The sequence below is a fragment of the Danio rerio genome, chromosome 2, assembly GCF_049306965.1.
Source record: "Danio rerio strain Tuebingen ecotype United States chromosome 2, GRCz12tu, whole genome shotgun sequence".
Taxonomy (NCBI): Eukaryota; Metazoa; Chordata; class Actinopteri; order Cypriniformes; family Danionidae; genus Danio; species Danio rerio.
In genome coordinates this window covers 23,316,811-23,339,694 of record NC_133177.1, presented here as the reverse complement: position 1 = coordinate 23,339,694, position 22,884 = coordinate 23,316,811, and the positions used below count along the sequence as shown (strand labels likewise).

General features: G+C 37.3%; 1 protein-coding gene across 1 annotated transcript in view; it reads left to right on the top strand.

The window, feature by feature from the left end:
• Window positions 1-22,884, top strand: part of plppr5a (phospholipid phosphatase related 5a) — a 59,395-nt gene that overhangs the window by 24,060 nt on the left and 12,451 nt on the right. Inside the window, exons 3-4 of the mRNA NM_001128369.1 lie at window positions 1,540-1,790; window positions 13,772-13,948. Coding sequence (NP_001121841.1) covers window positions 1,540-1,790; window positions 13,772-13,948 — 428 coding nt within the window. The remainder of the gene's footprint in view (window positions 1-1,539; window positions 1,791-13,771; window positions 13,949-22,884) is intronic.

Below are 22,884 nucleotides of genomic sequence, written 5' to 3'. Positions count from 1 at the left end.
AATGCACATTACAACATTGTTAACCTAAATTGTTAAAATAATTGGCTAAGAATTGATTGATTGATTGATCAAAAATTATTTTTTAATTCAGAAAGGACTCAAACGACATAAGTAATGTTACAAATAGCTTATACACTAACCAGCCACTTTATTAGGTACAGTACACCTGTCCAACTGCTCGTTAATGCAAATTTCTAATCAGCTAGTCACATGGCAGCAAATCAATGCATTTAGGCATGTAGACATGGTCAAGACGATCTGCTGCAGTTTAAATTGTGCAAAAGAATGTGGAGGAAAGCTGATTTAAGTGACTTTGTACATGGCATGGTTGTTTGTACCAGACAGGCTGGTCTGAGTACTTCAGAAACTGCCGATGTCCTGGGATTTTCACACACAACCATGTCTAGGGTTTAAAGAGAATGGTCCGAAAAAGAGAAAATATTCAGCGAGTGGCAGTTTTGTGGGCGCAAATGCCTTGTTGAAGCCTTGAGGTCTCAGAAGAATGGATAGACTGATGGACAGAGCTGAGAGAAAGGCAACAGTAACTTAAATAACCACTCGTTACAACCGAGGTTTGCAGAAGAGCATCTCTGAATGCACAACACATTAAACCTTGAGGCGGATGGACTCCTCTCAGCTAAGAACAGGAAAATGAGTCTACAATTTGCACAGGCTTACCGAATTAGGACAATAAAAGATTGGAAAAACGTTGCCTGGCCTGATGAGTCTCGATTTCTGCTGCGACATTCAGATGGTAGGGTCAGAATTTGGCATCAACAACATGAAAGCATGCATCCATCCTGCTTTGTATCTACAGTTTCGGCTGGTGGTGGTAGTTTAATGGTTTGGGGGATATTTTTCTAATACACTTTGGACCTATTAGTACTTATTGAGTTTCGTGTCAACCCCACAGCCTACCTAAGTATTGTTGCTGACCATGTCCATCCCTTTATGATCTTAGTGTACTCAATATCTACTTCCAGCAGGATAACACGCCATGTCAGAAAGCGCGTCTGGGGTCCAACCCAGTACTAGTAATGTATACCTAATAAATTGGCCAGTGTGTGTGTGTGTGTGTTTCAAATAAATGTTGTTCTTTGAAACATTCTCTAATTAAATGTTAAACAAAAATATCAAGCTGCATAATGACAATCATAATAAATGCTTCCTAATCACTGAATCAACACATTCAAATGATTTCTGAAGAATCATGCAACACTGAAAACTGGCATAATCATATAAAATTAATTTATAAATGTTTTTAAAAAGATATTATAAACTGTAAAAATGTTTTACAGTTCTACTTTGATAGTTTAAATAAAGCCTTAACTGTGCAGTAGGTAATTGTCTTCAGAAACATGTTGAAGGATATGTTGAAGAATGCTGAAAATCAAATCATTTAGGAAAAACAAGTACTATGGAAGTCAATGGTTACAAGTTTCCAATATTATTCATATTTTCTGAAATATAGGGTGAGTAAATTATGACAGAAACATTACAAAACCCCAAACCCTTAAATATTGCCTTGTATTTTTTCAGGTGTGTATGCATTTGGCCTGTTTGCCACAGACATCTTTGTAAATGCCGGGCAGGTGGTGACAGGAAATCTTTCTCCATACTTCCTGACGGTGTGCAAACCCAACTACACAGCACTGGGGTGCCAACAGGTGGTGCGTTTCATCAACCAACAGGACGCTTGCACTGGCAACGAAGATGATATCTTACATGCTCGCAAATCCTTCCCATCCAAAGAGGCGGCCATCAGTGTTTATGCAGCTCTTTATGTTGCAGTGAGTAAATCTGACACACTGTATACACATACACTAGAAAGAGACAATTTAAATCAGACTGGTGCACCTAAACTGCAAAAACTACATAAAATAGAATGTATATGATCTACTTTACACATTATTTAGCTAATGTTTAAGGAGGGATCTGATAGTGATTAGATGCAAAGTGATAGAACATAACTTAACTCAGTCTGCGCTCCAAGATGCCACATGCAGTACAAGTGTACAGCCATACAGTGTTTGTTTCACTTGGAGGAGTAAGAAAAAAAATACAGGAAAAAAGGTCAGTCACAGACATTGTTGACAAGAAACATCACTAAACAGTCTGGAGCTACTTAGTTTTTTGCAATTCGACACAAAACAGTAATGCAAACTGCGCAGATGACTCGTGTCATCGAAAGCAGGCAACATCACAAACCTGTTTCATCTTTTAAAACAATACCCCACTGATGAAGATGCTAATAAAATTACAGACTCAAACAAGTGTTGGTAAACCAGCGCAACTACCCAGCAGAGTTTCATGTCATCATTTTCTAAAGCCATGCCTTATGAGGAAAAACCCCTGAAAAGAATTAATGACAGACATCTCAAACACATCTCAAGCTGCATTATTTAAGGGTATTTGTTAGGCATTGAAAGGCACTTTTGTTGTCAAGCTTATGTTTCCTTTTCAACATTAAGATATTTTCTTTGGAGTTTTTATTACATATTCTCCCTCATCGACGATAAAAGAGCCAGCCTTTATGAAGGACATAATCACAGAGGAGAAATACTCAAGACATAATCTTGCAAAATATTGTCACATTAAAAATGCAGCAAATATATGACAGACGTTTACAACAACAGTGGATCATTAATTAAATCTTTATTTTCCACAGGGCGAAGCATCATCCACCCGAAGTTGTTGAAGGCGGGCATAAGCTAAAAATACATACACATTATATATTTTTCTTTAAAAATGTATCTTTTTGCAACGAATTTCATTATGTATAATGAGTAACTTAATTCTAATGTACAAGAAGATCAAATAACATCTGGCGTGAAGCGCTTCAAATCAAGTCCGATATAGTATATGCTTTAGACATCAATCCATTAATCTATTTTCACAGTTTTATTTTCATTAACCAATCGCGTTTTGAGCAGCATAAGCTGGACAGTCTTTACAAGCTATTCGCAGAACTGACAGTTTACTTAGGTTACCTGCGAAGAATAAACTCGGTCTGAAGTATGAGAGAGCTTAGAAACCCATTGAGTGAATGGAGAGGCTCCCTGCATGTCTCTCCGTGATGCGTGATTTATAAAATGAGAATCTGCATAGGCCTATTTGTGCCAGTCTGTGAGGTGAAATTAAAACACCCTCGGATATAACCGAGATCTGCGCATAAAAGTTTTTTTTCATCGGCAATATGCAATGTTAAGTGGGTGACTGCTTAAGTAAGGTAAACTGCACACACTTGATGATGTAATGCATGGACGCGTCTCACAGCGCAAAGCTTAACTAAACCTTTTAGAGTTGGCCGATATTGACCAATTTGGCATCGTACGATGTTTAATGTGAAACATCGCGATGCATGATGGTATCGTTGTCGTAGTTGGGGATGGTGGTTGTTAATTATTAATTAATTCATAATGAATTAACTAATTGTAGTCTACCATTTTCACTACCTGACCCACACAGTCTTTGTTTTACCTATAACTAAACCATAAATAAATAAAGTTACACACAAATTATCACCTGTCAATCACTTTTTTTCCACGGGACTCTTGCATGAATAGGCACAGTGATCTGTGTTGTTATAATGGCTTTTTCCCACAGCTGGTAGAGGAGACGAGAGTTCGGTTGGAGTTCAATGTAGTTTGTATTGTTGATGATAACTTTTTTTTATTTTATTATTATTATGAGAAAATAATAACAAAAAAAGATGCTAGGGCTCAACAATTTTGGTCGCATATGAGCCCGAAATTTTATTTATGCAACCTAAAATATATATTTAAAAGCATTTGTGATAGTGCATCAATTTTTACTGTTTTCACGGCAAAATCCTCACCGCGTGCGCGGATTTAGGAGATATTCATGCAGGATGCATCTTTGCACCTAAAAACGGCAATCAGTAACAGATTAAAACAGTTGCTATGTGAACTTTCTGAAATAAAAAAAGCCCACAATGCTTGCCCCGCCTTTGTGCTCTTCATATTGGCCCACTGCTCTAGAACTGAACATGAATGGATTGGTTAACATCAGCTGTCAATCACTCAGTCAATGCCTTCTGCCTTCAGATGACAGGAGCTACAACAGCTAAAATGTGAAGCGCTGAAGATGAGAGAATGAAAATAACACTCACAGATTTTGTTTTAGAAACCACCTACAGTTACTAATAATGGCACATCTTATTAGTAATCATGTGCTAAATGTTAATCCACCATTTACTCTTTTCCAAGAGTGGATAAAAGACTTCCAGTGACTTCAAGTCCGCTATGAAAATAACTAAAGCCATTCACTGTAAAGTCTGTGGGACCGGGTTTGTGGGTAACAACATGAATTTTGCACATTTTAAGCGCGAGAGGTGCTGTATAATCCTTCATTTAATCCTCACGATGCTGTTAGCCATGCTAGCTATATGTAAAATTTAACACAGCTCATGAAAAGACCGTTATTGCCATTAAGATGACATGCAAATTCATTCATTCATTTTCTTGTCGGCTTAGTCCCTTTATTAATCTGGGGTTGCCACAACGGAATGAACCGCCAACTTATCCAGCATAAAGTATATTTTACGCAGCGGATGCCCTTTCAGCCGCAATCCATCTCTGAGCAACATCCACACACACTTATTCACACTCATTCTCATATTCTACGTACAATTTAGCCAACCGAATTCACCTGTACAGCACCTCTTTGGACTGTGGGGGAAACCGGAGCACCCGGAGGAAACCCCCGCTAACGCAGGGAGAACATGCAAACACCACACAGAAACGCCAACTGACCCAGCAGAGGCTCGAACCAGCAACCTTCTTGCTGTGAGGAGACAGCACTACCTACTGCGCCACTGCGTTACCCCGACATGCAAAAAATAAGTTATATATAAATATAAATGTGAGGCGGGGAAATAGATCATCGTGAAGTTTATTGGCCATTGATGATGAACGATGCCATCGTCTATCGGCCCAACCCTAAAACCTTTAAATGTCCATGTTTGATCAGTCATTGGTAAGGTCTATTGATTAAAGGGTTATTGACACTCAATCAATCACCAAGTAATCGTTAGCATCCATACATAACATAGCCTATACATTAAAGGATATTTCACCCTAAATACACCATACTCACCATTAACAGGACAGTACATGCAAAACTGAAAATTCTGTGACCAATAACTCATCTTTTACTTGTTCCAAACCTGTTTTATTTTACTTATTTATTTTTGATGTTGATATCCAATAACTTGTATGTAATGTATTTGGTTGTTAAAAACTTGAACAGTAAATGCTGAATTAAGATTGTTCTTTTGTTTGATATTTTATTATTTATATTGTCAGACAGCTAAAGCATTTGACAAAATGTCTTCAATCAGCTGCAAAAAGTGATCGGCTTACTGAAAATCCTATAAATTTAGTTGATATAAAGATTTGACATTTATCGTGATATTTATCCATATCGACTGATATGAAAAAAATGATTGTGATCATTTTATTTGCCATCTCCCAGCCCTAATTTACAGTATGAATCACTACTAAAATTGTGTGTTTATCCCTAACATTGTAATGTAATGTAATGTGTATTTTATATAGTGCATTTATTGTGTATGGCCATACCCCGTATTACACCATTACAATATACATACACCATTGTATAATCGTTACTTATGTTGGTCACTATAAAAGGAGCTGCTGGCTCAGTGTTCTTTTATTTCTGTATTGTTCTGTTTTATTAACTATTTCCATCAACACCTTTTATGGGATTTCTCACAATAATCTGACTTGTTTATTAAAGTGTTTGTGTTTGTAACATGCTCAGACGAGTTTACATCCTTTTAAAACTAAACTGTAGTTTACACAGTAGAATTCTAAGAATTCAAACTGACATTGTAAAGATACATATGTTGTAAATTAGTTTTTAGATTTACATTGTTTAGCATGTTGTATTTTTAATGTGAAGATTAAGTGATTTACCCAAAACAGGATATTGTTCTAACACCCCATCAGCTTCTGACAAGAGAGAAGCTTTTTATTCATACTTAAGTATTGATCCAGACATGAATTGGGTTTTCTAAGTGGCACCATTTTTCATCAGCATAAAAAGCCATTTTCCATTTATTCTTGAAGTCCAAAAAGCTACAAGGCTCATCTCAGCCACACAGCACTCATTTTGGCCACAGAAAATTGATTTTCATTTTCCATCAGCTCTCCCAAGGTCTTTAAGTTGCCTTGCCTCGCTTTCTGATTTTCGATCATGTTAACATCTGGAGTGACCTGTTAGATTTAATGCGGTCTCAGGGTTTTGTAGAAATGTATCTGCATCACAGTCAGATCCATTAGACGCTCAGTAGTGTCACAAGTATGTGTAAAGTACATGGCACACTTCACATTTTTCGGCAAAGCCAGAAATGTCTTTAGAGCAACAGCAGGAAATAAAAAATAAAAAGGAACGATGCATGAACATATATCACCTAGCAACATTGAAACCTAATCATGCCAATCAGATTAATTACTCTGCATGACACCAATCATTAAATAAATCAGAAATGATTTACATTATAAATAGGCACATTTAATGCAGCTTCAAGGCAGATGGTAAGAAGTCTAAATTGCCCTTCTAGGAGATTATTTAATGATTCTTTGACACTAATAAAATGAATAACTTCCCTGTAGACTGGGAACAAACTTTCATCTGTCTTTTCTAAATGGCATGGTGTCATAGTTGGATGAGAGGAGAAAAATCGATAGATTTAGCCTGCCTGAGGGCTGCTTTGTTACTTTATTACCTCGTTTTGCTGGTGATGAAATCTTAAAATGCCACTTCACCTGAACATGAAAATTCTGCTACTATTTACATGCTCACTCTTGTTTTAGTTTCTTTTGCTTTGGTCTTTGTCCATTGTAAAACAACAATTCATTTACAGTCATATTGAACAACTTACATCAGTGCAAGTGGTCTTTTTGCCGTAAAAACTGTCGGTATTTAAAAAACAGGTACTGTAGATGTGAACACAGCTATGGACACAGCTTGTGCATCTGACCATAGTGAATACGCATTTGTAAAAGTTTTCAGGTCATTGTATGAGAGGGGAGTATTTAAATGAGTATTGACAGGTTTTTTCTTTGTTTAACAACTAAAAGAGTATGTCTTAAATGTTGTGCTTGAAATGACTGCAGTGTTGTGCAGTGGCACCACAGAGAACAGGGAGCACATGGTAGAAAGGTATGGTCAGGCTCAGATTAAGAATTCAGAGGGGCACAATTTCTTGTAGCCCCTCTACCTGGCTGCACCCCTATGGTTGAATTAAAAAATAAGATTTATATATTTTTCAATCAAATTAGTCTATAATGTTTGCCCGCATTCTTAAAATAAATTATATACAGTACATATATTTCTAGTTTACAAAGATTCAACTTATTTTAAAGCATTTAAAGAGCACTTAAAAAAAAACTATACTAATACAACTAGTGAAAATTAGTGGATTTTAATATACTTGTAGTTATACTTGTAATGAGAGTCTGTGACGGCCTCCCTATATTGTTTACCATGCTACTCTATATATTAGGTCTAAAATAGCATGTAAGTATGGCTTAGTTTCGAGAGGAGGACGTGGTGTCGCAATGGAATGGCCAAAAGTTCAGGTTCTAATTGAGCCAGTCGGCACTCTCTGCATGGAGTTTGCATGTTCTCCCCGTCTTCGTGTGGGTTTTCCCCGGGTACTCCGGCTTGTACCCACAGTCTAAAAACAAATTAAGGGAATTAAAAAAACAGTCACAAGCACTTAATGCATACATACTGAATCAGTCAGAACCACCATACTAGCCAAAGTATAGAACTGGGAGTTCTCGAGAAATACATGATCTCGTATCCCTCCTAATGCTCATTGACCAGGCTGGAAACATAGGCTCATCTATCTCCGAGCTTAGGGTTCTCTCCCGGGACAGCATGCCAAACCTGCTATCACTCACAGTCGAGCATTATCTAAGTGTGAACTCTTGAAACATACTGTAGTCAAGAGAGTAATACCAGCGATCCTTGTATGCTTTTAGCAAGTTTTGCTTGCTAACTATACAACTGAAAAAATTATAGATATTCAGTGTTTCCCCTACCATTATATACCCCGCCCTCCCAATGGCTTTCCCCGCCCCCCTTAAAGTCAAGTTATGTATATTTTATATACAGGGCCATATCACAACTTCTTTTAATAAACAAGCCAATATCTTATTTACACAAAGACATGATTTGTGTCTCTACACGTTTCTGCTCTCTGAATCGTGCACAGTGGAGTTTCACACAGATCCTCTCAGGTTTATGGGAATGAGAGTGTGCGCGCCACATCTGACAGGTCCGAAGACGCACGTGCGCACCCATATATATTAGGCCTATGCATAGCCTACTAGCAGCCATTCTCTTAGGTAAGCCACAAATGATGTGTGGGAGCGTAATGCGCTTGTGTCACACACAGGGCTGGAGCAGGCTGAACTGCCGCTCTAGTCAGAGGACGATCACGCCGCCCTCAACCCCAATGTGAAAACGAAAGTGACTGGTTATGAAAATGAAGTGAGGTGTCGCGGACCTCTTTTCTTGCTGCCCTATGCGCGGATATAACTGAGGACGCGCGGGTGCTGAGGGAGGGAGGTGTCGCGGACACCGCACTCTCTATTCTGCCGCCCTATGCGCGGATATAACTGAGGATGTGCGGTGTCGCGGACCTCTATTCTGTCGTCTATGCGCGGATATATCTGAGGACGCGGATGGTAAGGGAGATGTCGCTGACATAACTGAGGATGCGGGTGGTAAGGGAGGTATGGAGTTGCTGTGACATGAGCGGAGCGGTTGGGGCTTCCAGCTTCCCCAGGAACTTGAAGGATGAGACAGGCTCAACGACCATCCCATTGATGTGGATGGGATCATATGAGCCTGTTCGTCCCTTCCTGAAGTCCACAATGAGCTCCTTGGTCTTGTTGGTGTTAAGGAGCAGATTATTGTCAGTGCACCAAGTGACCAGATGCTCAATCTCCTCCCTGTAGGCAGTCTCATCATTGTTGCTGATTAGACCAATCACTGTGGAGTCATCTGCAAATTTGATGATGGTGTTGGATCTGTTCACAGGCCTACAGTCGATGGTAAAAAGGGAGTTGAGTAAGGGGCTCAGCACACAGCCCTGCGGTACACTAGTGTTGAGTGCGACGGTGGGGAGCAGATGTGGCCTGATCAAACATTCTGAGGTCTGTTATTCAGAAAGTCCATAACCCAGTTGCATAGTGATGTGTGGATATCCAGGTCTCTAAGTTTGATCATTAACGTGGAGGGTATGACAGTGTTGAATGCTGAGCTGAACTCAACAAACAGCATTCGTGCATAAGTTATTTTATTGTCCTGGTGTGTGAGTACAGAGTGCAGTGCTATGGAGACTGCATCTTCTGTGCTCCTGTAGCCACGGTAGGCAAATTGATGTTGGTTTTGTGTGGATGGCAGAGAGTCTTTTAGATGTGCCAGGACCAACCGCTCAAAGCACTTTATAATGATGGGTGTGGGTGCTACAGGGCGGTAGTCATTCAGGCATGTTGGGCTGGAGTGTTTCGGCACTGGCACAATAGAGGTGGTTTTAAAGCATGTTGGCACAGCTGCTAGGTTAAGCGACAGGTTGAAAATACCCCAGCGAGCTGTTCACCACAAGCTTTGAGAAAGCCTCCAGGAATACCGTCTGGTCCAGCAGCCTTAGGCACTTTGATTCGACTCAATGCGGTGTAGAGGGGGTGAGTGTGATAGGTGAGTGGTCAGTTGAGGAAGTGATCCTGGTTTAGGGTTCTTTATTGTCTCTTTCAAAGCAGGCATAAAAGTCATTTAGCTCAATCAGGAAGGAGACGTTTGTGGCTGTGTGTGGACTGGCTGGGTTTGTAGTTGCTGATAGCCTGGATGCCCTGCCACATGCGCCGGGGATCAAAGTTGGAAAAGTGCTCCTCTAGCTTTAGCTTGTAACAGTGCTTGGCCTTTTTGATGTCCCCCTTCAGATTAGCCCTGGAAGTGCTGTAGGCCTGTGTATCCCCTGATCTGAAGGCAGTGTTGCGTGCCTTCAGTAGGAGGCGTACCTCCTTGTTCATATATGGCTTCTAATTCGGATATGTAGTGATATGTTTTTGGGTTGTAACACTGTCTATGGTGGTGTTGATGTATTCCAGAACAGAGGAAGTGTAACTGTCTTAGCATTACATTTCTTCAGTTAAATGAATGGAGTAGAAGAGATATCGCAACTGCAAATCTCCCTCTCTTTGTCATTGAGTGATCTGCTGTCAATAGTTGTAGATGAGCAAAATATTTGAATGGTGCTGCATGTATTTGTGTCTGCATCTATCTGCATGTATCTGACAGTATTTGACAATATTGCAACTTCACTAAAAGCTGGCTGGAATTATTAGATAAAAAAAACGTTATTTTTTTGACATGATTATCAAATCAAATCACTTTTATCATCACATCATCAGCAGCACGTGTGCTGTGATAAGTGAAAAGCTTAGGTGCTGGCTCCAGACAGTCCAACATACAGACAGTAAAAATTACAATGACATACAACAGCATACTCCTAAAAAAAAAAACAGGACAATGTAAAATTGGCAATGTTGACAGTGATATGTAAAATTAATAGGTGTCCACATAGTTGTAGGCAGTATTGTTTTAAGTATGGGTTGGTTAAAGTGCAGTGCATGCTACATATTGATGGTGTGCAGTGAGGGTGTGAGTGTGGGGTGTGTTAAGTGTTTATCAGCCTGATCGTCTGAGGGAAGAAGCTTTCCTTCCATCAACTGGTGCGTGACCGGATGCTGCGGAACCGTCTGCCTGAGGGTAGCAGTGAGAAAAGTCTATGGCTTGGTTGGCTGGAGTCGTTGATGATTCTCTTGGCTTTTCTCATGTACCGCCTGGTGTAGATGTCCTGGAGGGAGGGAAGCTCATCTCCTACTACGCGTCCAGCGGTTCGAACAATCCTATGTAGGCCTTTGCGATTGCTGCTGGTGCTGTTTCCATACCAGGTGGTGATACAGCCAGACTGGATGCTCTCCACAGTGCAAGTGTAGAACGAGCGGAGGATGCGGGGGCTCATTCCAAACCTCCTGAGACGCCTGAGGAAGAAGAGGCGTTGCTGTGCCTTCCTCAGCACTGCGTCTGTGTGAACAGTCCATGTCAAATCCTCAGCGATATGGACTCTAAGAAACTTGAAAGTACTGACTCTCTCCACTGGCATCTCGTTGATGGTGATTGGGGTGTGTTCTCTCTTCTCTCTCATGAAATCCACCAACCCGCTCCTTGGTTTCGCTGATGTTGAGTGAGAGGTGGTTTTCCTCACACCACTGCGTCAAAGTGTGCACCTCCTCTCTGTAGGCCGTCTCATCATTATCTGTGATTAGGCCCACCATCGTTGTGTCATCAGCAAATTTAACGATGACATTGGAGCTGTGTTTGGCTGTACAGTCATGTGTGTACAGGGAGTACAGCAGTGGGCTGAGAACACAGCCCTGTGGAGCACTAGTGTTGAGGATCAGTGTGGATGAGTTAATGTTGTTCATTCTGACCACCTGGCGTCTGCTTGACAGGAAGTCCAGGATCCAGTTGCACAGAGAGCTGTGTAGACCCAGAGCCTGGAGCTTCACCACCAGCTTGGCAGTGACTATGGTGTTGAATGCTGAGCTGTAGTCCACAAACAGCACAAACTACATTCTCACATACGTGTTTTTGAATATTTTATGATATAAATTCTTGTAACACACTCATTGCTATAAACAGTAGTTTATAGGCCTATTTAAAAAAAAAAAAAACGCTAAATTAAAAACGGCTAAATTTCGCGTCCTAAAATCCATAATCATAACTCCTGTATAGCAGTTCCACAACATTCTGACACTCGATGACACTCTGTCAGTAATGTCTATTGGCTGGGAATGACCTTTTTACAGTGTCTACTATAATGTTAATTTAGTTTTTTGTGTGTTTATGTAAATGAATGTGTTAATGCGCAGTAGTTATGATCTTATTGCCACATTAGATCATTGTGATAACATAATATATGCCTTTAGTGATGTTCTGAAGATAAATAACAAAAAAGCACAACTGAAATAACTACAGCAGTTATGATAGTCTGATCTCATATGAAGCAAGAGATCATGATGACATATGATGACGCTTGCAGGTGCTGTATTGCTGTCCCAATTCTTTGGGGCAAATTTTAAAGTCCTTCCCCTTCGTACTCGGTTTTAAGGGCCAAGGGGAAGGGGTAGGGGTACAAAAATAGAATTGGTATCAGGCCTTAACGTGCGCTTTTATGATTTCAAGAGGCGGGGCTTTTGAGGGCAGGAGGGATTGTGCTTTTTAAAGCTATTATGCTAATGGTTAGCAATCTGGCTGATCACCTACTGCACCTTTAAACAACAACAAAAAGATCTGAAAAATTAGATTCACTTACAGAAGAGTATACTTAGAGAGAAAACAAGGATAAACAGTTTCTTCACAGGTAAGCTAAATCAAAATTTTAATGTTAGATCTTTACTGTCATGCCCCATAAAAAAAAGTAAACTATTCTAAAATATATTTATTTAGAGTAATCTTAAGAATATGTATCTCACAATATTTTATTTATTTTTGTAATTCCCCTAGATGACAACAGAAGTACAGAATTACATACCTTACCTTAAAGAGCTCTAAAGTAATCAATAGCGTAAGTGAGTGAAGCAAACCTTCACCTATACTCTAAATTGGTTCTCTGCTTTTAACCCCTCAAAGTAAATAATGATAGAATTACTCATTTAAAACTTAATCTTTATAAGAAATGCAATTATACTATTTAAGTCAACAACAATAAAAGAAAGGGTCTTTCTTTCTTTCATTTTTTAATTTTCTGATTTATTCATGATGACATTTACTGATCTGAGAGTAGCACAATAACCAATAGCAAACCACAGCCATATAATGAAACTATAATGGACAAAACCAAATTCCAAAAAGGAGTTTCACATCAATAAATGCCACAACAGAAAAATTCATTCTTGCTGACCTTAAATATTTAGTCTTAAATCTCACCCTAAATCTTTAACAAATTTAAATATCTATTATTCACACATGCATTATTCACATTTTGTGAAACTTCAGGGGCAGCAAAATTAAAAATTAGTGTTGTATTTACATTTTATTTATACAAAAATACATAACATCATTATATCAGCATTATACCAATAATAATTATATTTAAATGTCACCAAGTCCACTGAATATTTTAGATGTTAGCTTTCACTGGAGAACAGTTCAAAGGAAGCTTGTCCAATCAGTCTGAAAGCCCCTGGTGTTTCCTGCTCAAGACATTAAGATTTGTACTTGATCAAATCATCACAGTAAAATCACAGAGCCAGACACCCTACCACCAACCCACCGTCATCCGCTTTCCCTTATTCCCCTAAGGCTTTATTCAGGACAAATACCACCAGACTATAGTCCTCAAATGCCACCCTTCCAGTCAATGCCAGTGTCTTGGATAAATTAAACCATGTAACTGAACCACGAAAATGTATTTCATTCGCAACATACCTGAATGTCAGCAGTATCAGACACATTCAAAGGTCCACATACAGTAATTAGTGTATGTTAATGTGCAGTATATTATTGTGAAAGCCTCTTAAAATGAAGCCTGTGAATCCAGTCAAATAATGTCCACACGTGAGCAGGGAATGAATGAACTATGAAAAGCGTTTACACAGAGGTTAGGATGAAGATGTATTACAGAGTGCTCTGTTTTGTTCCTCAGATGTACATCACTTGCTCGGTGAAGGCCAAAGGGACACGGCTGGCCAAGCCGGTGCTCTCTCTGGGGCTCATGTGTCTGGCCTTCCTAACTGGGATTAATCGAGTGGTGGAGTATCGAAACCACTGGGCTGATGTCATCGCTGGCTTCATCATCGGAGGAGCCATTGCTGTCTTTATGGTGAGATCACACACACTGATAATAGAGATACAAATTCAGTTCGATTTTAAGTGCATTATTGTTGATTCATTTGATATTTACTTAATAGTATCAGGAAATTCTAATGTGCTTTTTGTCCATAATTATATTGTGAAGATGTTATATCTATAACTATATTATGTTCAGTTGTATGGATATAGATTATGTGCTATTCTTATGTGATATAATATATAATAGTATACCCTGCGGGCACAGGACATCAACATGATGTCATATTGATGTTGTACCCCAATGTTGTGGGGACATTGGATTTTGTTAGGATATGAAAATCGGTTTGACGTCAGAACCCAACATCAGGCTGGTGTCACTGTCTAACGTCCAACTTAAAATCAACCAAATATCAACGTCTAATCATGTTACATCTTGACATTGTGTCGACATCACCACTATGATATCTATCAGATTGGATTTTGATCACTTTTCAACGCAACCTAAACTTAACATCAATGTAATTTGACGTTGTTATTAGATGTCAAAATTACATTGTCCTTAGACGCTGGCTAGACTTCGAATTTTGATTACCTGACGTCATGTCCTAAATCTAACCTAATATTAACATCTTATGATGTTGTGTGCCTGCTGGGTAGTATAGTCTGCCTATACCAGTGGTTCCCAAAGTGGGGGTTGACTCGGGACACCCTTGGGGTTGTGTGCTGTTGCAATGTTTGTATTTTTACAACCACTTCCAAGGATAGAAGGGGTGGCAAGTCACTGGAATTATTGTTTTGGGGTCGCGGACTGAAAAGTTTTAGAACCACTGGCCAATACTATAGTATAACTATAAGCTTACCTTTTATTTAGTATATTTATTCCTGTGATGATGTTACTTATGAAACATTTGTTATTAGTAGTAGTGTTGGACAACGTTGTGCTGCTTAAAGAGAGTTCAAATATGTTTTAATTTTGTTGTTATTTTCCTCATCTCTCTATCTAGACTACAGATGTATCTAACCTTTTCTTTACCAGAACATTCATGAAGATTTAATTTTTGTGATTTATAAAATGCAAGTCAATGGCATTCGACATTTGGACAGTTTTAGAGAATTAAAAATAAATTAAATTGAATAAATTAAGTGTCGTCACGGTGGCGCAGTGGGTAGCATGATTGCCTCACAGCAAGAAGGTCACTGGTTCGCCATACACACTCATTCACACTCATAAACCACGGACAATTTAGCCCACCCAATTCACCTGTACCACATGTCTTTGGACTGTGGGGGAAACCGAAGCACCCAGAGGAAAACCACACTGACGCAGGGAGAACATGCAAACTCCACACAGAAATGCCAACTGACCCAGCCGAGTCTTGAACCAGCGACTTTCTTGCTGTGAGGCGACAGCATTACTGACTGCGCCACTGTGTCATCAGCTCTGGGTGAATTGAATAAGCTAATAGTGTGTGTGAATGACAGTGTATGGGTGTTTTCCAGTGTTGGGTTGATTTATAAAGGGACTAAGCTGAAAAGAAAATTAATTAATTAATTAATTAATTAATTAATTAATTAATTAATTAATTAATTAATTAATTAATTAATTAATTAATTAATTAATTGTATAAAATAAAAAACAAAACAAAAAATAACTAAATTAAAATTTGAATTACATTTAAAATTTAGTTAAATCAAAAATGTAATTTAATAAAAAATAAATTAAATCAAGCAGGTAAAACAATATTAATACCATGGTTCTTTAATTAATAATTAATTAATAACTTAATAATTAATACTAGCAATATGTTAAGGCCATAAACCTCCACAATTGGCTTGTGCTATAAACAGAACATTACTTAAAACATATTACCTTTAATACACAGCCTATTATAAAAGAAAGTCACTTTCATTTTTTTTTTCACACATCATTACTGATAAAAAGAGAACCTTACTAACTTTTACATAATGGATAAACTTATATAATATGGGTAATGTAAAATACAGAGCCAATGCTGTTCTGTTTTGCTGTTTTTATGCGTGTGATTAATAAAACATTGAGACTAAGTTGTATAAAGGTTATATAACATGATGTGCACAAAACTAAGTGCCTGTGAAGTCAAAATATGAATGTGACACTAAAATAACAACTGATTAAAATAATTTGTTGGGGGAACGATTAAAGTGAATGCTTCATTTCATTTTGCATTTCATCTGCTCTTATGTAACTTTGTATCAAGCTGAAATTGTCTCAGCAGTGCTGGAGTAGTGGGGATCAAAAAGTTTGAAAACACCTGATTTGGGTGAATTTTAAACAACAAACATTATTAAACTGAATAATTTAGTAGTGCTTTAGGAAAAATATGAGTTTCATTTCTTTTTAAATACCCCATAGACTTGAAAATGCCTTACTCTAAACAAATATTTAGCATTTTATAGTGAATTTAGAAGTCTCTGCAGCCCCTAGTCACGTTTAAGCCAAATTAATTTAGAAGATGCAGCAAACCACAGATGCAGACTTATTTGCATACCAACCACACACACTGCAAACTACTGTAATGGTAATTTTCTCAATTATCTGACAAACCCTACTGAATCCTTTGATACCATAATACTGGTGTGATTAGTCTTGGCTGGTTACTGGAAAATTCAATCACACCAGTGTGATTAGAACATTCAATATGTCATTTGATTTGGTGCTAAATTCAAATCTTACTTCTCACAACTTGTGGCACTGAGACAGAGAATCACACGTCCTCTTGTCAAAAATCAGTTCATCAGTGTTTTCAAACAAATTAAGTTTATTTAAGGCTTTAGACATCTGAATACAGCTAAGTACTTACAGAAACATTATAATTATGGTTATAAAACACACTACTGCTGGCTGGCTAAATTTATCCACATAAAATACAGACTGTTTAGATTACTAGAACTTTTATTGTTCTCACAGTTAAACAGCCACTTACTTTGATGTATTTCAGAAGTTGATCTTTACCATGTTGTAAAGCCAGAAGCTCTGATCTCTTTACTATCTCAGGGCTTCCTAAACTTTTCAGCTCGGACCCCCAAAATAACAATTCAGTCACTCGCGACCCCTGCTATTTTCTGAGGTGGTTATAAACATGCACACATTGCACTGATGCACAAACACCAATAGGAACAACATAGGCACACTTATTGACAACACAAAAAAGGGCAACAAACCATACGATTTTTGATAGTAATTATTAATTTGTTTAATTTAATATTAACCTCACTTAATGTGAATGATGAGCACAATATTTGCATCACAAGAATATTTTTAATTGTTTTAATTTTGGAAACCACCACTTAGAGAGCGCCCTCTATGTTCAGTCTTGGCCTTTATTTTTAATGTATGTGAGTGCCATAAAGGTGTCATAGTTTAGCATTGTGCCATATAATAAATCTGTTGCAACTAACACTATTAATCTAGTGTAATAAGCTCAGAGGTCACAAAAAATATTTGAAAGGCTGATGACTTTTTTATTTGCATGTTGTTATTTTATGTAACTAAAAAATACTAAGTTTAATAACATACAGCATATAAAATTTTTGGAAATCACTAAATGACCCCCTGAGCTAAATCTGGAACTTATCTAACAAAATAACCTATGACAACGGTCCAAAAACTAGACCAACTAAATTTATATGTTATAGAAAAATATTAAATACAATTTTTAAAAGGAGAAAAATCAAAATCAAGAGAAGCAAAAAAAAAAAATAGTTGTACAAAATTTAGTTCATGAATTTAAATGTATTATTTTCCTGTTATTTAATTATTTAATTATTATCAATAAATATATCTGTTTAATATATCTTTTTTTTTTTTTGTTTAAATGCACCAAAATACATTGCCTACATTCACTGAGAAATGGACAAAAATATTCATTTTCAAAATGGGGTGTACTCAATGATGTTGAGCACTGTATTTGACAATCAGAAAATCAGATATTTCACATATAATTAGGATGATTGTCAATTTTTACAGAAAAGAATATAAAAAACAAAATGTGCTTGAATCATCAGGGCTGTGTTATGTGATAAAACCGACTTGTCACTATGGAAATTTTAAATAAATGCATTTACAAAAAAAAAAGAAAAAAAAACTCACAAAGTATTTAAAGTATAACATACATGTAACATGTACAGTTGAAATCAGAATTATTAAACCCCCTTTAAATTTAGTTTTTTTTTTAAACATCTCCCAAATTATGTTCAACAGAGAGAGGAAATTTTTACAGTATGTGTGATAATATGTTTTTCTTCTGCAGAAAGTCTTATTTGTTTTATTTTGCCTAGAATAAAAACAGTTTTTAATTAAAAAAAAAAACATTTAAAGTCAAAAATATTAGCCCCTTTAAGCAATATTTTTTCAATAGTCTACAAAACAAACCACTGTTATACAATAACTTGCCTAATTACCCTAACCTGCCTAATTAACCTTATTAACCTAGTTAATTTTTTAAATGTCACTTTAAGCTGTATAGAAATGTCTTGAAAAATATCTAGTCAAACATTATTTACTGCCATTATGGCAAATATAAAATAAATCAGTTATGAGAGATGAGTTATTAAAACTATTATGTTTAGAAATGTGTTAAACAATCTTCTCTCCGTTTAAACAGAAATTGGGGAAAAAATAAACAGGGGGCTAATAATTTAGGGGGTTTAATAATTCTGACTTCAACAGTACATGTTAACATATAGTAAAAAAAAGGGTTAACCGGCAGCTGAAACTTACAGTTTTCACTGACTTTGTAAGCTGAAGAGTCAATGAAACTCTCTGACATCATGTTGCAAGAGAGATTGGTTATTCCAAATCTTTGATTTAAAGTCTATTGAATACTCAGAATGTCACTTTCTCATTCAAATCCCCTAAAATGTCTGTTTTTTACAAAAAAAATTAAAAAAAATAGACGAGAGCATAAAGTGGACAGTTACAATGGTCAATCAGCTGCAGCAGGAATTGCTCACTAGTTCAGCTCTGAACAGAGTAAGGATCTCAACATACTCTGTCTTAATGTTTAAGAGAATTTAAGCTGAAAGCTGAAAAACTCCATTAGAAGAATCAAATCATTAGCCTTATTATCATCACTCTTCATACACGATGTAACTAAAGAACCCAGCAGGCACAGGATGTCAATATGACCTCAGATAGTCGTTGTACCCCAACATCGGTGGGACAACGCATTTTGTTAGAAATCAAATTGACTTCTGAAATCAACGTCAGGCCCACGTCAATATCCAACCTCCAACCTCAAATCAACCAGATATCAACCTTTAATGATGTTACACCCTGAAGTTGTGTGGATGTTACCACTATGAAATCTATCAGACATTGGATTTTGGTTGCCATACCTGAAGAATAAATGTCAGTATTTTACGTAAATATGATGTTGGTTTAAGGTGTTGACTCGACACTGGATTTCGATCACTTTCCAACACAATCGAAAATCAACCAAATATCTAAATAGTTTGACGTCATTATTGGACACCAAAATAACATCTTAATGTTTAAGAGAATTTAAGCTGAAAGGAAACAAACTTCATTAGCAGAATCAAATGGCAAAACTAACCTTTGTGGACCGAGAACTGGTATAATTATCCAGTTTAGTGACGAAAGCAAGTTTAATTCATTTTTTTTACAAACATCATGATCATCATTATCAGACAGACTGAATAAATACTAATAAATATATATATATATATATATATATATATATATATATATATATATATATATATATATATATATATATATATATATATATAGAGAGAGAGAGAGAGAGAGAGAGAGAGAGAGAGAGAGAGAGAGAGAGAGAGAGAGAGAGAGAGAGAGAGATAGCAACCAATATAGTTTATACAATGGAGGAGGTTAGTTACAGTGTTTGAGGATGTTTTCTGCAAGACTTAGGTCTCTTGTTATGGCAGAGTCAATGCAAATGTTTATCAGAATCTCTTTCCGTAACATGCAGTTTAAAAAACAAAATGGCTAAAGCTGAGATTAAAATCTGGCTGAAAATCTCTGGAAAATTCAAAGCAACACAATTATTAGCAGGATTGTTTGCAAGGAATGCTCAGGAAACTAAGTCATCAAAAATGTACTAGTTTAATATACAAACAGGGTTGGACTTAACCAGGAATCAAAGTAAGCAGCAGCTTTGGGCCCCAGGGAATTATGGGCCCCCGACCAATGCTAAGAAGCATATATTAATCATTTAGTTCTTTTATACATTTTCTATCATATTGTCTAAAATCTTTCTATAATCATTAAGTTTTTTAAAACCAGGGACCCCAATCACTAGTGGAACATTTATTTTGTGCTGCACATGCAAATATTAAAATCTAATCACAAATATGGCTAATTAACTGTACATTGTTATGATAATCAGTGATCAAGCGGTTGCAGGTGTGTTTGATAAGGGTTGCAACTGAAATCTGCAGAAAGGTAGATCTCCATGAACAGGATTGGACACCCCTGTTTTAGACCCTCGCCTTGTCTTGTCTGTTTATTCCTGTCTGCTGCCTGCCTTTTTGACCATCTGCCTATTTATCGACCACGACTCAGGATTTCCTTTATACATCTGTTTTCCCCTGTTGACCATTGCTTGCCCTACCATCTCTGTATAATAAACCCTGCGTTTGGATCTGCACTCCCTTGTCCAGCATCACTTCCACATTACATACATAGTTAGTTTATGAACTTATTTTTTTATTAGTGAATTTATTGTATTTAATTTTGCTTTAAGAAAATAAAAGGTTCGACTTAAAATATATATTTTAACATCGCAGTTTATTTACAAAAAAATACAAAATTAATCTACAGAGAAAAAAATATTTACAGTATAGAAATAGAGTATGTTTTGAGTTTCAATGCTGGGGCCCCATACCTAAAACTGCTTAGGGCACCTAAATCACTGAGTCCGCCCCTATATACAAATTACCCAAGACATCCAGTACAGTCAGTCAACTGTGGAAGGGACTGAAGAAGAGCAGATCAAGATCACAGAAGTGCAAACAGAGTCTAGTGATGTGTGTGATACACTAGCAATGTCCAGATGTCCAGAAGTCATTCAAAGCCTGTGCACCTCCTACACATTTATGAAGGATATAACCTTTAGAAATTGTAGATGAATTATTTCTAAGCTATGTACAGCCATGGGTGTTCTCTAGTTTTGATGGTGTCATTGAAGCTCCTTGATTATTTAGTTAAACACTTATAATCTGAAAAAAATTTTTTAAATGCTTCTGAATCCTTCTCTTAATTTGATCTCTACTGAATGTTTTGCACTGAAAAATAAATGTGGCATATGGTTAGGTAATTAGGTCAGGCCACAGGGTAGACACATGTGTGCTTCCTCTGCAACAAAACACAACAGTTTGTACTGTGTCGGGCACACTTGTGTGAAGAGTGAAAGGTGAAAACTCATTGTGAGCTTTAGAGAAATGTCGCACATCAGCTCATGCGTGTTTGCACAACGGCAATGTGAGTTTGTGGAAGCGTGGATGTTTTATTTTCTGTGGTTCTGTACTCGTACTGTATGAGATATGCATGACCTATTTCCGCTGTTAGGGTGGGTTGGGGGAGGGAGTGCAGGGAGAAGGTGAAGACAGACATCAGAGTCATGGTCACATCAAATCTATTAAAGCATCACATCATCAGAAAGAAGCCAGTTCAGGGCAACCTATTTTGTGCTTAAAGTTCCTAAAAAATCTAAACTAACCATATGATTTTGTAAGCTCACATTGCCAATTTTGTTGTGAACATTTTATCTGTGCATACCAGTAAGGAAAAAAAAAACATAGTTTGTCCTTGTAATGTTTAATTGAAATCTGAAAATGCATTTCCTGTTTGTTTTCAGTTAAATGATTAGATTACGTGATTTTGAGGTAATGGGTGTGGCCAACATACTTAATGTCAGTTATGACAACAAACAGAAATAGTAGGTAGGAAGAGTCTGTTAGGTTGTAAAAACTCTTCTAAAACCCCTTTCCCGATTTTTCCCTGATATGCCTAGAAAAAAACAAGCCATGGTAGAAAAAGCAAGCCATGCCCACTGTTTGCTTATTTAATATTCCGTTTCTCTGAGAACTGTGTTCATGGGGACTTGAAAAAATATATTTTCAGAACTTTGATCATTTTAGAAGTCCTCTATAGCAGTGTTTCTAAACCCACATTTTCTATGTCTCCTTAACAAACACACCTGATTCAGACAATCAGCTCATTAGCAAAGACTGAAAGACCTCTAATGGGTGTTGCAGACAAAGGAGACAACCAAAGCATGTAGTGTTGGTGGTCCTCCAAGAACATGGTTGAGAAACACTGCTCAGAGCAGCCCTGACCTTTTTATCACCATGGATCTTTTTCTCAGAGGATAACAAGTTGACAAAACATTGCTGTAACCCTGATACAAGTTTTATATATGGGGAAAATTAAAAAGCATTGCAGTGTTTGGCTGTTCTCTGTTTGGCTGATATAACTAGTCTCTACCGAAATGTGTATAATTCAAGCAAAATATAAAGCTGATTTAGCGACGAATTGGTGCAGTAAGAAGGTTGCTGGTTTGAGCTTCGGCTGGGTCAGTTGGCTTTTCTGTGTGGAGTTTGCATGTTCTCCCTTTGTTCGTGTGGGTTTCCTCCGGGTGCTCTGGTTTCCCCCACAGTCCAAAGACATGCGGTACAGGTGAATTGGCTAAATTGTCCATAGTGTATGAGTGTGTGTGTGTGAATGTGGATGTTTCCCAAAGATGAGTTGCGACTGGTAGGGCATCCGCTGTGTAAAAATGTGCTGGATAAGTTGGCGGTTCATTCCGCTGTGAGACCCCGGATTAATAAAGGGACTAAGCCTAAAAGAAAATGAATTAATGAATGAATGAATGAAGCTGATCGGTCAGTTTTTGTCATGTGACTCGATGTATTCGGAAAAGTTGAGTTGCTTTCAACTGAGTG